Below are 19399 nucleotides of genomic sequence, written 5' to 3' on the forward strand. Positions count from 1 at the left end.
TGAAGACTCTGATACAAGCAACAGGAGATTTTTTTACCTTTGAGAACTATCAATCAAATCCTTTGCTGTTGGACAAGGCAGAAGTTGCAAAATACTGAGGCTTCCTTTAACCTGGCACCAACAAAGAGCCAGAGCTGAAGCTGCTTCCTGTTCATTTTAAGGATGGATGGATCTTCTCTCCAATACATTTTCCAGCTGCTGACATTGTTTTCTAACACAAGCAAACTAACTTCCATAGCACTAGGCAAATTTTAACTGGAGTGCTTCACCAAGACACTATTGTAACTGATAAGAGCCACCTGGGCCTCAGAGTTCAAGCTTGGGTCTGAAAACATCAGCCAATTTTAAAAGTTTACGAAGTCTAACCAAACAGAAATCAAAATACAAAATACGCCACACAGAATACAAGCATCCCACTGTGAAACAAAGACAGATTTTTAAATCCTGTCCAGTAGAACAACAGCAAATATTTTGGGTGTGTGAATTAATAACTGAAATTACAACCAAAACAAACAAATGAAATTACTTTATTTAAATGGATCATTTCTATGGCTCTGTGCCAAAATTCAAGATGGCAACCAACACAGACATCTCCAGTCGCATATTCTAATATTTTTCTCTGCTGATGGTTGCCATGTGATGAAAGCATGGAATCTTGGCTGTTACCAGACTAGAACAGACTGAAATGGCTGAGCAAATGAGACTTTATGTTCAAACCTGGACTTTAGGAAGAACAGCTGGAGGAAAGATCACTTGTCTTACAGAAAGATCTCACAGTTAGTGATCAGGAAGAAATGGAAGCAAGGGACCCAAAGACTCAGCAGCAGAAGCTTTTAGAAGCATTCATTCACCTCAGCTTGCAGGTGTATCACCACAGTCTGCTTTCACAGATGTTTAGATACTCTCTTCAGTGGGTTGCCATCTTATCAAGGCCTCCTCTTCTCTCTTTTTGGCTGTTATGGGAATGTGATGGTATGAAGTCACTGCTGCTTCTTCCTCTGTCCCATACATGAAGCAATGCCTGGGATTCCTCACCTGGTGTTCTGTGTTAATCCTTCTCTGCGAGCAGAACCTGGAAAAAAACCAAAGTTGTTTTACTCAAAGATTTTGAGTAATCATGGAGGACTGTTTTGTGGGAAAAACTGCTGCACTGCTCTGCAAATCTCAGCCATCACCAGAAACCTGGGCGTTCCTATCATACAACCTCTCTGCCATAATAGATGAGATCACAGACCAGGATAACAAAACCTAACTTAGTAAGCTACTGTGTGAAAAAGTACTCTTGGTATTCCTCCTAAGCACCAGAATACCTTCTTCAGTCTCGCTTCTGACTCACATGACTCATCTCTTCACATGCACCTTCCTCTAAATCCTTCTCCCATATCAGTATGCTTTAGCTCTCTCTTTGGGTCTTTTACTCATTTGCTTGCATGGGAGTTTACTTCCCCACTCCAACACATACTGAGGACCTTGGTGCAGGAGAGACAGGGGTGTGAAAAGGTTGATCTTTAAAAGACACAAAATGGGGATAAGGAATTTTTTTCCCCATTATTATAAAGATATAGTTTTGACTTCTACATACTGCAGCACTTTCCTTTTTAGGCACATTACAGGAAAATGTCAATGTCATCTTCACTTCTTTTACTTAAACATCCTTAAGACAGACCTTTAAAAAGAAAAATCCAAAACACTTAGCAATGTACTGAGTTTATTTTGGACAGCTTGCATTTTACAGCTAATCTAGTAGGTAAAGCTTGTCCTGTGTATTTGGCACATCAGCTTGCTCCTAAACATGAGTGACATTTGTTGAGAGCTGTTTATTAAAAATAAAAAACCACTCTCCTTGAAAGTCCAGCATAGAGCCAAACATCACAGGGCACAGAGGATCTGGAAAGATGTTTAGAAAGTGGAATTGCCAGCTATGTCACTGCGCAAAAAGTTTGGAATCTGAATTAGGAACCAAACTGCCAGCCATGTGCATTAAGATAGGATACCAGTCCAGAAACTTATCCCTTGTCAGTGTGCTGAAATTAAAGAAACAAAGGCACGTGAGAGAGGCAGCCAATTTCAACCTCATTTTCCTGTTTTGAAGATGTTTGAGCCTTCCTATTTCTACACAAATGCATAGCACAGTTTGTCTTTTCTCACAAACTGAATTTAAATCACTTTCCTTGAGTTCTTGTATGATTACCTTGAGAACTCCACACAAAGAGGCGCATTCCTATGTCTACAAGTAAATATGTAAAGTTCCTAACAAGAATGCAGCTCATTGCCAATTCAGTAATTTCATAAATATTAATGTTTATAATTCTCTGAAGTTTTATCATTTCAAAGCTATTTCACCTCCTTGTAGTTGAGTAGATGGAGGTTCTGGTTGAGCAGGGGGAACAGAAAAAGAGCTCATTCCTGACATGAGCCAACATTAAGGGTCGATTCTCTCCAGTGATAAAGAGTCATTGCAGTGAATCACCACATCCAACAGAATGAGCTTCCTTTATTCTCTGCCTGCCAGGAGGTATCAAAGTATCTGCCCATATGTCTGTCCACATGTTTACACACTATTATGTCATCCATGACTGCACCTCAAAAACTCAGAACAGTCACAGTGGGAAGAAAAGGATTACCTCCATTTTATGGATATCATTCTGAGTCACAAGAAAATCACAGAAGTTGCATGAAGTCATTTAAGAGCTATCTCTGCACACTAAAATTCAGTGCCATATAGACTTTCCCAGCACAGATGTACACAGCCTTGGTCACAACCCAGCACCTAAACTACTGTGCTTCCAAGCTGCAGGAATAAGACAGAGAAGAGCACAAGGCTAGATAACAGTACTTGGTCAGGGACCCATACTAATATTTTTTACAGCTAGTTTGGACTGTTTCAATTTACCCGCAGAAAGTTTGTGGGAGAACTGAGGAGCATATTGAAGTCTCCTGAATCTAGTGTTGAAAGTGGAACTTTCTTTCTCCCTGAAAAGCTAAGATTATCCTAGAAATTCAGATTTTTTTATCCCAGAGTGAATTTCTAATCCTAGAATGATGCCCAGCATTCTCTTGATAATATACAGTATAACTAAGAAAGGCAATAAATAAATGGGGTTTATTTATATCCATGGGTGACTGACACTAGCAAGCCAGGACAGCTGACAACAGAAAGCCAGCCTTCCCTCCCCCATATTTTGGGCACAATTTCAACCTGACTTGCTGGACCAGGAAGGCAAGGGAAAGCAGCAGTTCCAAGTCATGAAAATTTTCTCGTGGGGAGGTGAGAGAGGTGAGAGAGGTGTGGGGAGGTGTGGACGTCTCTCTGTGTGAGGGGAGTGTGATGTGTATGTCACGAACAGTACATACAACTGTATTCCAGAGAAGTCTTCCTGAATGAAAGCAAGCAGACTCATTGACAAGTAGAGAAATACCAGTGGAAGTCAGCATGAGCCTTCCTGCTCCCCATGTTAAAGACACTGTGCCACACACTCATCCCAACTGCTATTGCCCTTCTGTACTTGACAGCCTTCTTTCTGATTTCTCTTACTCACCTTCCTACTCCCGCGTTCACTGTGGCTCTCTCTTCTCTGGCTTTTCCTCACATTTAATTTCATAACTTCAGACACATGTTTTACCCTATTCACACACATTTTGGCTTCTATTTTTAGGCTCAATAAAATAACGTCAGATTAAACCAAAATCCAGTTTGGATGGGCAAAGCCATCCCCTCTATAGGTAGCTTAATGCCAAAGGACCAGATGTGAGACAGAAGCAGCCAAAATATTATATAACCTCTCTGAAGTCTTTGCACACCTGAACTTGAATGACATTTCCAACACAGCAAGGAAACACAGGCAGTTCGCCATCTCCTCACTACTGAGAACAAGCAATGCTCAGCCTCCAGTCAGGCAAAAATGCCAACTGCTTGAAAACATTACTTATCCTGCTTTGGAGTTTGTCAGAGGCAAAGGCTCCCAAAATTCAAGCTGGGTTCTAGCTCTTAGACAGGGAAGCCAATTTCTAAAGACTGTTCTTTCCTTTTTCTCCTGCTTTCTCAGGAAAAGTCCTGAGACTTGGAATGTCCTTTCAGTGGCATGAGATCGGTAGCAACAGGAAAAAGCTCCTTTCTTTCATAAAAGAAAAGCAAAAGGTTGAGTAAAGATGTGAGAGGCAGGTTGCTCTCACAAGGAATAAATGTCATTTCTCATGATTTAGCAGTGAACACTGACCCTCAGCTCTCAGAGGCGATGGCTGCGTTGGATATTATCTTCTTAACATCATCTGAGAAGGGCCTGGAATGCTGCTTCTGGCAGCGCTTTACACTCTGCTGAGACATAATGAGACTTAAATGCACTTTTCTCAGAACTGGATAAACTCAAACACAGTCATGTCCTGTTGATAACTTGTATCTATTTTAAAGGTACTTATTTGAAACATCAATATTTGCTCATTGTTAGTCATAAGATAATGGTTCCCTTCCCCTCCAAAGAGTACTAAGAAAGGGGGTAAAAAGAAAGTCTCTTCACCCTTCTCCTTTCCCTTCTAGCCCATCTGGTACTACAGGTTTGTGTGTCATTACCTGACCTGGGACTGATTCATCAGCTAAAGCAGGGAGTAAAATTTTTCCCCCCCTTCCTGTTTGCCCTCTTTATAAAACTGTGGAAGTCAGTAGGGGTAAGAGACTTATTCAGGATGTTTCTGTGATGCATAAAAAATACCAATGGCTTTAGGAAGATAACTATAAGAACAAATGTGCAACTAAATATCCTCCATTGTAACTGATTCTTTGCCCTCCCAAAAAGGGAGGCACAATAGTAGGATTCAACTTAAGCTCCGCTGCCTTCCAAAATATGATAAAAGGGACCAATTCTGCTCCTCAATGATCCTTTCTCTGCATGGAGACAGCATTACAGAGAGATACTGAAAGAACTGCTGTTGACAAAGGCTGTATGCAGGGTGAGAGGCTGCACCAGAAAAGTTTGTTGCAAAGTGCGGAGTATCACATGGGAGCTCCCTCTTCAATGATCCACCCAGAGCTTCTCAGTCAGACAGATGGTTCTGAAAGGATTTATGGGCAAGAGCTCATCACGACTCCATTCCCAGACTAGGATAAGTAATGAGGTGACATCAAAAGTTGCTCTTCTGTGTCATAAGATACCTTGTGCCTGAGCAGTCAAAGTAGTCTGAGGTAGAGGTTACTCGAGGTGCCCATTTGAAGGTCATCTTTTGAAGTGAAGACCATTTGTGCAGTCAGTCACAGCAACAACAGAGAGAACCAGGAGGGTGGCAAATGAAGTTTGGAATTAACAGGATTAGTGAGAGGGAGGAGGCATACCAGCAATGTGCTGTGTAGAAACCTGAGTGATTTCTTTTCCCAGCTGCTCCTGATGAAGGATTTGGACAGTGTAGTGAGACCAGCTGAAATCATAGTCAAGGTTCCTCTTGGGAACGTGGTAACAACATAAAAATAAATACATTGGTGTTCAACAATCTACTGCTTTCCAAGGCTTCAGGGAACTTGGCAGAAGCTGAGGAAGCCTGGACAAGGCTGGGCAGCTGGGAATTCCACCCCACTGTAACAAATGGCTGGAAGTCTGACACAGGCCACGCACAGTGGTAACAGTACATTTTACATCCCATCCCCACCCTTTATGCTCCAAGAGAGTTGAGAGATTCTGGCTGATAAAAGAATCTCCAAATTCCGCACTTTTTTTTTTGTTTGTTTAGATCTGGCAAAAAATATGCAGTGATTGCATGTGTCTTGTTTATATGCCTGCTGTGTTTACTTGCCTTGCTTTTTTTCTGGGCCGGGACAATTCTGAAGCTTGTACTTTTGCATACCTGCTAAAGGAATCTAAAGAGGCTGCATTTCAAGAATAATGTTCAAGCAGTGGGTAGACAGCAGCCAGCCAAGATTTAGCATCTCCAATGCTATCTCTAATTTCAGGTCTCCAGTAACAAGACATATAATAAAATGACCTTGATTTTAAGGTCCATACAATAATCTTGGATATAAAAAACTTCAGAAATACACCATCTACTTGCAGATTTTCTGTAAAATGAAAAAAATCTGGAGCATGCTAGATGGTGAGAAGAGTAAGTACAGAAGTGCTCTTTGCAGTCACTAGTTTACAAGCAGGGTCCATTCATTGCTCCATACTGGACCACACTGCTTGCACACTCATCATATTTGGATGGCATTCGGACACTGCTCTCCACCTTAGCCTAAAGGATATCACTAGAAATTGAAGAATAGCAGCCTGCCTTCTACAAGGATTAGATCCAAACCATTTTATTAATCCCCATATTCTTCAACTAGTCTCTTGGCAGTTCAGGATCCAGTTTTAAGCCCTTACAGATGATAACACATTTTATTTCAAAGAGTTGCATACTTTCAGGACTTGGCATTCACGCAGATACGGGGGCAGGTGAATGTCCAAAATAAACAGACAACTGTTCATCACCCTGCAACTAAGCTCAGATACAGAACTGAGAATCATGGGGAATAAAATCAAGTCTGTACCAACTAGCTCAAGAAGTTTCATCCTGATTGCAGATTGAGTTTTGACACTCCCTTTGTGCATCAAGTATTCTCAAGAGAACTAAAATACAAATAAATTAGATTTGGACTCATGTTTTCAACCAGACTAGGTAGAGATCCAAGATCCAAATAGATCCAAGAGATCTAATTCATGCATCCATTTGCACGAATTAGTGGTCTTCACTGTCAAACTTGAAATGCATATTACTAATTTTTACCTCCCCTAATTCTAATGGTTTTTTTCTCCTCTCAGCAGACACAGTGGAAAAGTTATGTGGACACTAGTAATATAAACATCAGCACAATAAAACTGCATTACTGTTAATCAGTCTGATGATGGAAAGATGAAGGTCCTGTCAAGTTTGGATCCAGGCATCAGTCTTGCTCAGTTTTAATCATGATTCATATTTGTTTGTAATTATATAGTTTATTAGTACATTATGTTTCTGTCATAGCAAAACAGAACCTCAGAGGTGTTCTGTCTTCTGAAGCTTTGAAAATAAAAATGTCACAAACTCTCAAGAAGCTGGCAGCAAATAAAGGAGAAAAGCCTGTTCTTTAACACAGGTGTCACTCATACAGCAACTCAACAGTTGCTGTTACCTTTGGAAATCAAACCAAATCAAATAAAGTCAACTTGAGTGTCTACTCTACAGATGCACTGAGGGGTTAACTATACTTTCAGATTGTTCCTATCTCCAGGCTCCTGCAGACAAGAGTCCAGTTCAGGAACAGAGAAGCTTCTTGGGACTATGCTGTTATACTTTCATAAAGTGCTCTTCATCCTCTAGTCTCCCCAAGATCTCCTTTGTGTTAGCATTTTCAAAAATGAAAAATAATAAATAGAATTAATTTCTAACTTTGAGATTGACACATAACCACAAAAATTCCTTGATGCTTCTTGCCAGCTTGTTCAAAAGCTAAATTCTGGTGGAAAAATGACATCTTTTTTATCTAGATCTTCACTTTCTAGAGAAAACAAATTCACACACTATTTACCTAATGCCACTAGAGAGGAATGGAAAATAAACCAGCAAAACATGGAAAAATGTCTCCAAACACCTTACATTCTTAAAATATACAGTAAAACAAAAATGACCAGCCTGATCATCATTTGAACTAAAGCACAGCCTCCATATATCAAGCACAGCCTCCTAAACACAACCCAGACCTGAACAACCAACCACAGTACTTACCTTAGCTGTACTCTGAAGAAGACTTTGAAAAGAGAGCTGATTCCTTAATTCAAAATCACCCTGTTTCAATAATACTAATTGAATTGCTAAATTCCATGAAACAGGAAACAATCGGTGTAATGCTGAGGGACCCTCAAAGTTAACACAGAATAAACAAAGCAGTGTTGTATATATAAATATAAATAATGTAAATATAAACAATGGCTATATTTTCAGAAACCCACTAGTGGCTGGGTGTTTAACTTCAGTTGAAAAATCAGGTCACAAGCATTTTCAATGTTCCCTAGAGGTAGTAATTCTCAGTATTTCTTTATTAGAATAAATCCTGCTAAACTTTCACAGATTCTGGTAAGAACCGGTCTCTTCAGACACTACAAATAACCTTCAAATGCTATCTTGAGTTATGAGGCTCTCTGCCCTCACTCTCATTACACCAGTGACAGACAGCTCACGCAACTTCTGCCTCTCTATGAAACGAGGATGAGTCTACTTTCATTGTACTGGTGGCTTGTTTCAGAATCCTGAGCTACCTTGCAGAAATGCTGACTTTTGTTTTTCCTTTTATTTCAGAGGATCTGTTCTCAAGAGCCTGAGCCCACTGCACAACAGCATCTACAACTGCTGTTCTACAGTTGCAGCACTAACCACTAGTGAACTGTCTTCTGGACAGTCTAGTTAAAAGTTTCCATAGTGGCTGGCTGTCTCTTCCACTGAGCATCATCCTGGCTTAAGCTAAGATCACTTGTGACACCTTTATGCTTCTTCTCCAAAGAGCCCCATAACTATTCTCAGATAGGCTGTTAGAGGAGGTCTATTCAAGCTTCTCAGACATTTTTGAACATTCGTGTGTATGTGTTTATACAGAGGTTCCACCTGATTCCTCTTTTATATCTGCAGTTTTTCACAGCCTTCTATCTCTAAAGGCTTGCAATTTATTCTGTGATTTGCTTTATGACTTGTGTGTCCAACCTCTCTAGTTGGTATCTAGGATACTAAATACATGTGAAACAGTAACCCCAAGTAAACTGCTGCTGAGGGGAAATCAGGGCCCTAGTGTAAGCAGTCAATGGAGAGAGTGAAGAAGAAAAACAGCTGTTCCTGCAGCAAGGACCAGAGTAGCTTCTGAGACACATAAACTGGGCACAGCAGCCTCTGACGCACACCAGTGGCTTGGTGCAAAGCTGAAGAAAGTATCATTCCCCAGTTTCCAAGAACAAACATTTTGCTCTAGTTAGTTTAATCACCACAATATTTAACGCTATTCTTGGAGCTAGGCACCTCTTTTAGCAGCAAGGAAGCTTTGAGGGACCCCCCCCCCCATGGTTCTACTAGCCTACCCCTAGCCAAACTTGGGCTTTACCTAAGCCCTTATACTGTCAGCTGAACAGCAGGCTGAGATAGCCCTTTGTTTCAGCTTCAGAGAGGGTAGTTTAGCACAGTGCAGCTAGACCAGTTCTACAGAAGGAAACGTGAGCTGAAGTTCTGAGTTCTCACTGGATTACAAGTATTCACAGAGAAGTGACTACCCTGAACTTTACAGTTGTGATCTAGCCTGTATTATTCCTCCAGCTCTGGCTGTTGCATTCCATCATTAACACTATCAACCGTCCTCATGCATGCCCTAAGTATTCACAGAAATGGGAAAGGATAGCAAAATGCTACCTACAGTTATCATGGACACACATAAGAACAGTATCCAGAGGAGATGGAGAGATTCTCTTGGAAAGGTTAAAATTACAGGGTGGCACCTGTGACAGTGCTCTTGAAAATGCAAAAAAGAAGGCAGATATCAGCACACAAACACCTTCATGTAAATCCGCTCAGCAAACCAGTTTGGTCAATATATTGAGAACTTAGTTTTTACATTTAGTTTTAAATTTATCTGTAACCTTGCTTTATATACTGTACTAAAAACTTAAGTTGCACTATACAGTAGACCAAAACTTTTGATTCAGCTATACATATACCACAGGGTTGACATAATTTTTTTTTTTGATAATCCCATTATATGCCAGAGTACGCTGTCACATTCCAATGTACCATAGGGTGTTTTATACTGACTGTGGCCATTCACCCTATAAAATTTCTGATAGGATAACTAGAGTTTTTGGCAGGTGCTAAAGTGTGGGAGGCAGTTTGGAACTGTATGTTAAGTGCATTAGCTGAATGTTTGTGCTGGAGGATCAGCAAAAAAATCACTGACATTAATAATGGAAATGTCATCTTTTAAGTTTCAGAGATAAATATCCAAGAGATGAACTGGGTAGTTTACCCCTCCACAGACTTTTCTTTCAGCCTCTGGAAACACAAAGATCACTGCATTAGTGACACTCAAGTCATGTTTTCACAGTTTCACTGCAAAACAGAAGGCCAGAAACATAATTTTTCAAAGCATTCTGGAACATAATCTGTCCATATATTCCATTACAGCCCTATCACAAATTACTCTGAGCCATGGGTAGTATGGATTTATCAAGACTATGCTCTACTTGCCAATAGGTCTGCACCAATGAAAAATTGATTGGGCTCTCATTTGCTGAGAACTTAACAGCAGATAAACCTGTTTGAATTAATTAGCCACTAAGGAATGATGAAGATTTGATTCTGTAACTCTCAGTGATTTTCTATCAGATACTTTCACCTCTACTCATTGACTTCACTATGCAGCTGATTCGTAAGTCTCAGCTATGTCTTTCTGGACTAAGAGCTTTTCTGCAAGACCAAAGAAAAATGTAAAGAATGTCCTGGCCCTTTATTACAGGCCAAGCTTAAACAACAGAGCATCTTGAGCCAAAGCCTAAAGCAAAAAGGTACCATTTTAGCCAAGGTGCTTTTTTTTTCTCCCCTAGCCACATTTAAGGGGTCTTCCAACTCTATGAAACTCAGCCTTGCTCCCTTCTGTTTAGTCTTTATAATCCTAGGGGGTATAAACTCCCTTCACAGCTGAACCCAGATTGCTACCTAAGAACCACTACATGCAGAGGAGGCAGCTGTGTTTCTTCTCGATGAGAAAGTTTTTCCCCTGCCAGTTCTTGAAAAAGATGAAAGCATCCCAGCATGCCCACCCCCACTTTCATGGTCTTTGGCACTGTCACTCACCTGTGGAATATGTCCCTGGCTCAGAGGATGAAGCACTGTGAAGGCTGTTCTGGAATCCGTTCAGTTGCTTTTCAGTGGAAGTCACCCTAAGAGGTAAAACCATAAAATTAGACAGACGTAAGAAGTGATACAGCAAGGAAGAATAAAAGTCTCAAACAAAAAAAACGAGAATTCCTCTAGTTTACATAATCTCACTGGGATTGTAACCATGAAGCTGTGCCTGAACATGGTATGAAAAAGGCAGTGACAACAACTGACTCCACAGAAGCAGAGCAAGACAAATGAACAGTCAAGCCACCAACACTTAATTGTCTCACGTGCCTTGGAAGCTGATTCTGGAGAATAAAGAAGATAGTAAATTGTATTGGACCACCAACATACATCTCAACTAGTAATGCTGTGGTCATCTAAGTCCAATGATTTGAATTAAAGTGATTTAGCAACTGCTGCACAGAAATACACATGCTGTCAAAACATGCTAAATTCAAGAGTTAAGTCTTTGCATCCTGCCTCAGCAGAGAGAGCTCATTTAGCCAAGACTTCTCACTTATCTTGGGAACTGAGACACATGGGATGCATCTAATTTTCAGAAATCCAGTGCTGTTCCTCAAGCAGACACCTTATACAAATCCTTCTGCATTCATCTCAGCACTTGAGTTACAGCAAAACTATGTTTTGTAGACTATAACTGCACTTACTCTAATTTACAAAGTTTCATTACCAAATGAAATGTACCATGTTCTCCTACATAAAAATTGGGTCGACTCACAAGGGAAGGGCAAGCCATACAGCTGCAAGCATCTATTCTGTCCTTAAAAATCTATACAATTATCCATCTATTCCTGGTTTGTCCTCTCCTCCCTTATTCTTCCTTGCTTTTCTTCCTTCCTGCCCAACTCATTTCTAATCACTCCAGACTTCTGTGTGTACACTCGTCTCTGCCAGAGTCCTCCTTCACTCATTCAGCTCTGCATTGTTACAGTTGCTGTCAGCTCTTCCCCCCAAGAGCACCATAATCTCCAGTCCCCATGGGATGCCCTAACAACTAACAGACTGTTATTCACTGTTTAAATTGTAATTCGCTGTTTAAACGTGCAGATTCTATGGTTTTATCTGAAACCTTCTGCTTCCAGATTTCAAGGTCAGCAAGTTGCCAGTAACCCAGGTGTTCCTGACAACTAAAAGGTCTCAGGGATTCCTGAATTTTATCTCAGTTGGATTTCAGTGAAATAAATTGGAGTCCATACATGAAGGGAAAGGGGTGCAGATACATTTACATACCACAACCCCTTACTTCAGTCAGCCTTAACTGGAAATGCTATTGCCAAATGAGGTGCCTCTTTCTGTGTTTATTGTCTCTTGGAGAGAATTCTGTATCTGTACTTATGGGGGTTTTTGTGCTGATACTGCATGGTCCTTCTGGGAGCTGAGAATCCAGATAGATCTTTATGCTTCTTACATAGAGGTTCCAGTCTCATAACTAGCTTGCCCACTTTGTTAACACAGCACAACTGACAGCCAAATTCAGCTCACCCTTCTGCAGGTAGAATGCAAGTCGAAAAAGTAATCAAGAATGCCATCAAGTACAACAACAAAAAAGCAAAACAGGGAATAGTCACACTTCTATCTTATTGTTCAGAGAATTTCTTTACCTCTACAGACTTGCCCTTCTTCTCTGCCTGCCCACAGTGTACCTTGATTCTTGCAGTTTCAACAGTCACCTCATTCTGAGAGCTCGTTCTCAGCTCTGCTCCTGGGATCTCCCACCACGCTAACCTCACTCCCTTGTACTCTTTGTGCTGTCCTGAAGGAAGCTTCAGTGCCAGAACATATTCTCTGTTTAAACTGAGTTAATCCCTTTCCACTTTCTTCCTCCTTGGGTTGGCTGAAATCCTACTGCCTTTTCTCAGTTTCCTACTTTTAATGCCTGTGTTGTTTTTGCTTCCACTTCTCCAATGTAATCCATTGTTATGTTCTCCATTTCTTCTTCGATATTAACAAAATCACTATCCCAACCGTCCCCTCCGTTCAAATATCTGTCATTGCTCTTTTCTATCTCCTATATAGCTAACTTCTCCTTGAAACTGATACTGCCTTCCTTAATTTAGGTACTAGACCAGCACTAAGCTGCCCAGCCTTGGACTGCAAATTCTGTTCCATAGGTGAAAGAGAAATACTTTTTTGACTGAATTTTCAACACCTTTGTTTTAACAACCTGTTTCTTGGATGCTACAGATGCATCTAAATGTCCAGTGGAACCAGACAGATCTGACACTAACACATTCACATCACCAAAAGCCCAGGTTTGACAAGAGGACAGCAACAAATGTAAAGACCCAGAGCCAGGGAGGCTTGCTCCTCTTTGTTGTTCTTGGACAGGGTACCCCTGCATGCATATCTGTGTGTATGATCTGAGGCTAGCCAAGGGCTACGAGCTACAGGTCTAGTGAGCCCAGCTGTGTCAGGGTGTTAAATCACGGCATGTCTCTCAGATGCACTGCTTTCACTGCCAAAAATGTCCAAGGGTCAGGCAGCCTGATTAACCCAGATATTCAGGAGCTGAAAAAACAAGCGTGCTGCAGTACAGCAGCAGCAAAACAGTCAAAGGGGTTCCAGGAACTGTTACGTGTGTGTTCTGCTGCCTGTCCTCTCTTCACTCAACTTATGTGTGTGATGTACCCAGCCCACTTAAGACACTTCACACACGGGCAAGACATGATACAAAACAGAACCATAGTGTTTTACAGGCCTTGCTCTGTGATCATCATCTACTTTTGGCACATTTGCTAGGCTTGGCCAGTGCATCCTAGAAAAGCTGGCTACTTCTTTGTCAAATTGCAGACAGGACTCCTCCCCACTCTGGGATAGATTTCCTGAACCCTGGAGAAATGCATCCCCTCTACCCTATTTCTGTTCTAGTTACGATAGAGAAGAACTCTGGCTCTTCTATTGCTGGCACCATGTAAAACAAGAGAGAACAAGCTAGAAAGATTTTTGTGCTGTGGTGGTGGGACTTGAAAGGAATATTTATTTCAAAAGGCTTCCTTAATAGAGTTGTTATGACATTTACAGAGATGTTCAGTACAAGAAATTATGCCATGCTGATCAATATCCCCAATAGTTTGTAATGTTCCAGTAAACTTGGTGATCTTCTCGGTCTCTCTTTGATAACATCTCAAACAATATGCTCCTTCTCGCTACCTAGCATTTCCTCTCCTTATATACAGTGGTCTAATATTGACAGATGAATTTTTCTGAGACATTTTCTTTGACTGATGGTTCTGTTCACAGGTTGTTCAAAGCCTTGTTCTTCTTGATGCCGTCACAAAGAGAAGGTTTCTGAAAAGCTACTATGTGAATGATAGCACAGAAATGTGTATTTATTACGACTGAGTCATTCCTAAAAGCAGAAAGATATTTTATCTACCACCTGTACCAGTGGTGAATAGTTGAGCTAATATATTTTTCTACTTTACATGTTGTCATCTGTAATGTGAAGATTCCATACACCAAATACTGCTTCCAGTGACATCTGCTTCATTCCATAGCTTATGAATATTGTATCTGTGATGTCTATCTCAAAATATCAGCAGGTCTCTTCATGGTTCACAGACCTGTCAATAGTAGTGGCAACATGAGGAGTGGGAAAGGCCCAGTCTGACTGGGAAAGAAAAAAGAGCTTGTTGTGTCAGCTGTTCAAAAACTATCTGTTAGTGATACGAGCACATTTAACCAAAATGATGGAATCTTGTGAGACCATTTTATGGGACTATATTTCAGCATAGAGCTGCATACTAAACCATTTCTCCCAGTTACTCTTTTTCCACACCTTAATATAGGCCCCAGTTTTCCACTCTGTTAGTTTAAGCAAGGAGTCTGCTTTGGACACAATCCATTATAAAGTCAACCTACCACCTTTTACAAAAACAAGAGAAGCCAGGAATTGAAAATACAAGCCTGAATTGTCTGGCTGTTCCATTACTTTTTCCTTTATGTTTCAACCAGGGAAGTGTCCAAGTTACTAGATAGTTTTTGAATTAGTCAGTAATGTTCATCTTTAGCATCTCATTCTGTTTGTAGTTGAGTTTTCTACTTCTTGTTCCTTCCTATTCTGGAAGCCACGTGTGCTGGCTGGGAGAGAATTGATAAAGCATGCAAGGAGGAGATAGGTCAAAGAGACAAAGTTGATTTTAGTTTTTTCATCATAGTCCTGTCTCTGGAGAAATTCTAGAAACAACTTTTAAAATATGATCTTTATTAAGATGTGAAACAAAGGCCAGTGAAAGAGAAAACAGAAATAAGGTCTGGCTTACTAAAATATATGGGGGGAGAAAAAGAGACATGGGAGCTTTAACAAGAGAATGGGATGAGTTTCAGTGAGTCCTGTAGAAATAATACATAGACCTAAGATCCGCTTTGAGGAAAGAGATCAGGAACACAGCCAAGAAGTATTAGGGGGTGAGAGAAGGCAGCAAATCAAAAGTGACCTGACAGACAAAAGAAGTAGCCAAGATGATGTTATGGAGAGGGATATTTGCCATGTCATAACCTAAGGATATGGTAGTCTCACACCAGAAAAGTGCAGTTTTGGATGCCACAGTCCAAGCACTCTGACAAACTGAAGAAAATACAGTAAATTCAAGACAATTAAGGACTTGGCAGGTAGAACTACTATCTGAGGTTAACAAAACCTCAACAAGTCTAAGCAAAATTAGGTTATTCCAAAAAGTAAAGGATATTCAGAAGATGGAAAGTATTTACATGAGAAAGTGTTTAGGGTTCAGGAAGGCGGAACAAGGTACAACAGGCTGAAACAAAGGAAAAATTCAGATAGGACATCAGGAGAAACTAGCTGATAGAAAGCTTGTCTAGATTCTTAAATAGACTTTTATAGCACACAGGAGAGTTTCTACCACTGGAATTTTTTGAAAGCAGACTACACGATGTGTCCGAGAATACTTTGCACAAAATTATCAGGGACTGTAGAAAACAGGCTGGTGCATGCAAGACATCTTTTTCTTCTCTAGTCTATATTCCTTTGACAGAGAGACTTTTCTCCATTCACTCCCCTCTGTAGATGTGTATCTGGTCTTCTCCTGACAACAACGAATGGCTTAAATTAGTCTGAGACATAGCAGTTTTTAAATGATCAGCTCTCAGTATGCTGGAAATATAGCTAAGCACTGCTGTTTTCCATGTAAGTGAAAAAATGTAACTGCAAGATCCCATGAATGGCAAGAATGGGTTTGGAGCCTTGTGCTGGAGACTGAAAGGCAACTTGGAAAATATTTCCGGAGCGGCTCCTTGCAGCCTTCAATACTTGGATTAGTTTTCTGAAATTCTGAAGGAATCTTTTGCTTTTTTTCCCCCTTCTGTGCATTTTTGGTGCTGAACTTTTTCCGGTTTTCCCACACTCCTGCCTGTCACAGAGCAGAAACCACAAAAATGCAGCAAAGTAAAGTCTGTCCAAGGAGCTGCAATTCCATCTCACAAGGATAAACATTTCCTTTGCCAAGAAGTGAGCACAGCACACCGGCATCTTCAAATACACATCCCTGCTGCCCAGCAGAGAATCCCACTGACACAGCCTGTCACCTGTACTAGCAAGAGCCACCCAACATGAAAGAAATCAGATAGCAAACCTACCATAACATACCTGCCAGACCTGATGCTCACATCTGCATTTGCTGAGTTGACAAAATTTACTAACATCTTGTTTTCTTTTTAAATAGTTTTGGGGGATTAATTCTGTGTGCTATCTCTTAAGATAGCAAGAGTACAGGGAGCAAATACACAAACTTCCCCAAAGTAGTTCTGTCCAAGTTCCTTAAATATGCCCTGCAGTTCCAGATTTGATTCACACACACTGACTGCATCTTCATAAGGTGTCTTTCATCAGTAATCTAAAACTAAAACTTCTCTCTTTAAACAGGAAGTGAAAACAGGATCAGGAAACCTCACAGGAGCTTGCTCTGAAAGCTTTACAACTCTTCTGGCTGTAGAGTAAGCACAAGGAAGGAGGATACGAAAGCAATTTTTCAGGATCAAACAAGTCTGAGGATATATGAGGAAAAACCTGATGAAGGATTTAGACTAAAGCAGCTCTGCCATTTAAGAGGAGATAAACAGAGTTGAGGAAGCTGAAAACCCAGAAGTGTTGCTCACATTTTCTCATAATGCACAAAAGAGAAGACATAGCAAGGAATAGAAAGGAAGGAAACAAGGAAACTTACAATCAGTAAGCAACATTTCATGGTGAATATTTTTGTTTGCTTTTAAAGATAACACTTGTTTTTAAAGATAACTGTCAAATCCATCCACTTACCTTAGAATAGCAAGCACTATATAACTAAACGCTTACTAAAAGTTAAAAGAAGGATTTCTACAGTTAATGAGAAAAGCTATCATTACATCAGGCACAATATAAACATTTCAAATGAAACAAACACTTGTGCTTGAAGGCCTAAATCCAACATTGTGTGTTAAATTTATGGGAAAACTCGGCTCAAGGGCAGATTATCTTGTTAAAGGTATTGGATTGCTTTGTTGCTTTGTTTTGGCTTTTATTTTGGCACCCTCTTCTGATCCACCAGATTCTAATCCACCCATCAAAGATTAGACAAAGGGAGTGACTCAAGTGCTTAAACATAGATGTACCACAATTGGTGCCTTCAAGTTACTTGAGACATCTGCATGGGACTGACGGATACAACACAAGAGCTACAGAAGACCTGTACACATCTGGAACAGCAGCTGGAGGTCAGGTGGAATAACCCTGGGCATCTAAAATGCCACTAGCAACCTGTATTTACATTACTGAATCCCACTCATGGATCAATCTGACAGTTCCTATGTCCTTACCTTTGTATGACGTTAGTTACCTTCCATACCCTTGTGAAACGCACAACTGCAACACAGCGCAATGCTTATTTCAGTATGTACACCTCAGGTTATTCTGAGATTTATCCTGGACAGCACAGCCAAAAAGATCTGTCAGAGTTAGATGTAGACAGTTTCTTCTCCAATTTTCATTTTCAGGGAAACCAGTGCCAACTCCCCATAGTGGATGGAAGAGATAAAACTTACTTGGAAATCCTCTGGGCTGCAGCCTTTCTGATCACTGCCTGTCTGTGGTTTGTTGGAGGCTTTGGAACCAGCTGAGGAGCTGTACTCTGGGATGGCATCACTTTGTGCAAACTGGTTGCCTTATGGATACTAGAAGTGGCACTTGATGTCTTGCGGGCATCAGAGCCAGCTGGCATAGATATATGACTGGTGCTGGATTGTGAGTAGCTGGCAAAAACAGCCTGGGGAAAGAAAGAAAAAAAGAAAAAAATCCCATAGTAATTGCTGATTACCTCTGTGAACCTTGCTGAGAATGCTGATGGAGGTGGGTGACATTTTTGTGAGGGATAATATCTGCCTGGTGAAGGCAACCCCAGGACTCGAAGGAAAGTCCCACACATAAAGAGTTAAGTTGTTAAGTCAGTGAAGTAGTTTTTAGAGCTGAATTTTATGCCCTTGGAAGCCAGGACTAGCTTCTAGGAAGGCAGACAACCTCACTACTGCCACAGAATTCTACTATTCTGGATTACAAACAAGAGGCCCAATCCTCAACCTAATTTTGCAGTGGGCTTCCATCCACAAAGAAGTAAAGATTTTATTACACTGACTTTCTGCATTATCTTGCTATATTATTCTTTATGTGGGAGGTGGGATTGAGACAGTTCTAGGAAAGAGAAAGGTTATAGGGAAGATGATACAGGGCCACTTATTTGATCTAACTGTGTAGGTGCTTGGAAAAACAGAAAACCTTTAGGGTATTTTCTTCTGAAAAAGGAACTCTAAGTCCACCACTGACGAAAAGGAAATCCCCAGTAATATCAGGGAACAGAAAATATTTCTATTCCTATAGCATGTGGGAGAGTAAGCATGTTGGAGATTTGACACAAGGAACAAAAGGATCTGCATGTTATGAGACACTGGAGAACTGAGCAGTGGACTGGCAAAGCAGGGAGTGGAGAATGTTTCCCCTATGGGAGTTTTGCAGACTGCTAAACTCTCTTCAGAAAGGAGCAACCTGCTGGGAGTTGTGTTCTGTCTTTCCTCGAAGTCAGTCAGATTCCCAGCACAGAGGCAATACTGTAACCTTGTAATTTGGCATCTAGAGGTCAGTGATAGGAGATAAGGGGAAGAGCTGAGCCCTCAGTGTGACCCTGGGAGCAGCGCCCTTCACTGAGTTTGTCCTCAGTTTCTCCTTGGGTGGAAAATACACAAAGCCACAGCAAATGGGCTCCAGGCTCCAGAGAAAACCACAGTCTGGCTGAGTCTCAGCACACAGACAGGAAAAGCCCCTCTCCCCCGCAATTCTCTGGCAAATGGCAGAGCAGTGGTGTGTGGGAAGGCGTTTCTGACAGGCAGAGCTCTAGGGAGAAAAGGAAGTGCAGGAGCCAAAACAGGCCTGTTTCCTAACTAGAGCTCACTGACAACATGCCCTTGAGCTCCCAATCCTTCTTAACCTCTCCCTTCCCTGAAGCTCTGCCTTGATTGCAGCTTCCAGATTTTGAATTAGGAA

The 19399-nt window shown here is 40.9% G+C and overlaps 1 protein-coding gene across 9 annotated transcripts in view; it reads right to left on the reverse strand.

The window, feature by feature from the left end:
• Window positions 1-508: 508 nt before the first annotated feature.
• The window catches only part of TTLL5 (tubulin tyrosine ligase like 5), a 127114-nt gene continuing 108223 nt past the window's right edge, over window positions 509-19399 (reverse strand). For 8 of the 9 annotated variants that reach the window (XM_048308154.1, XM_048308153.1, XM_048308160.1 and 5 more), the window contains 3 exons: window positions 17911-18131; window positions 10825-10910; window positions 509-1072 (listed from right to left, as the gene is read on the reverse strand). In XM_048308154.1, the coding sequence (XP_048164111.1) occupies window positions 1032-1072; window positions 10825-10910; window positions 17911-18131 (348 nt within the window). In that variant the 3' untranslated portion in view covers window positions 509-1031. Of the gene's footprint in view, window positions 1073-10824; window positions 10911-17910; window positions 18132-19399 lie in introns of those variants that run through there. The other variant, XM_048308161.1, reaches the window with a different exon arrangement.

The sequence above is a fragment of the Corvus hawaiiensis genome, chromosome 6, assembly GCF_020740725.1.
Source record: "Corvus hawaiiensis isolate bCorHaw1 chromosome 6, bCorHaw1.pri.cur, whole genome shotgun sequence".
Lineage (NCBI taxonomy): Eukaryota > Metazoa > Chordata > Aves > Passeriformes > Corvidae > Corvus > Corvus hawaiiensis.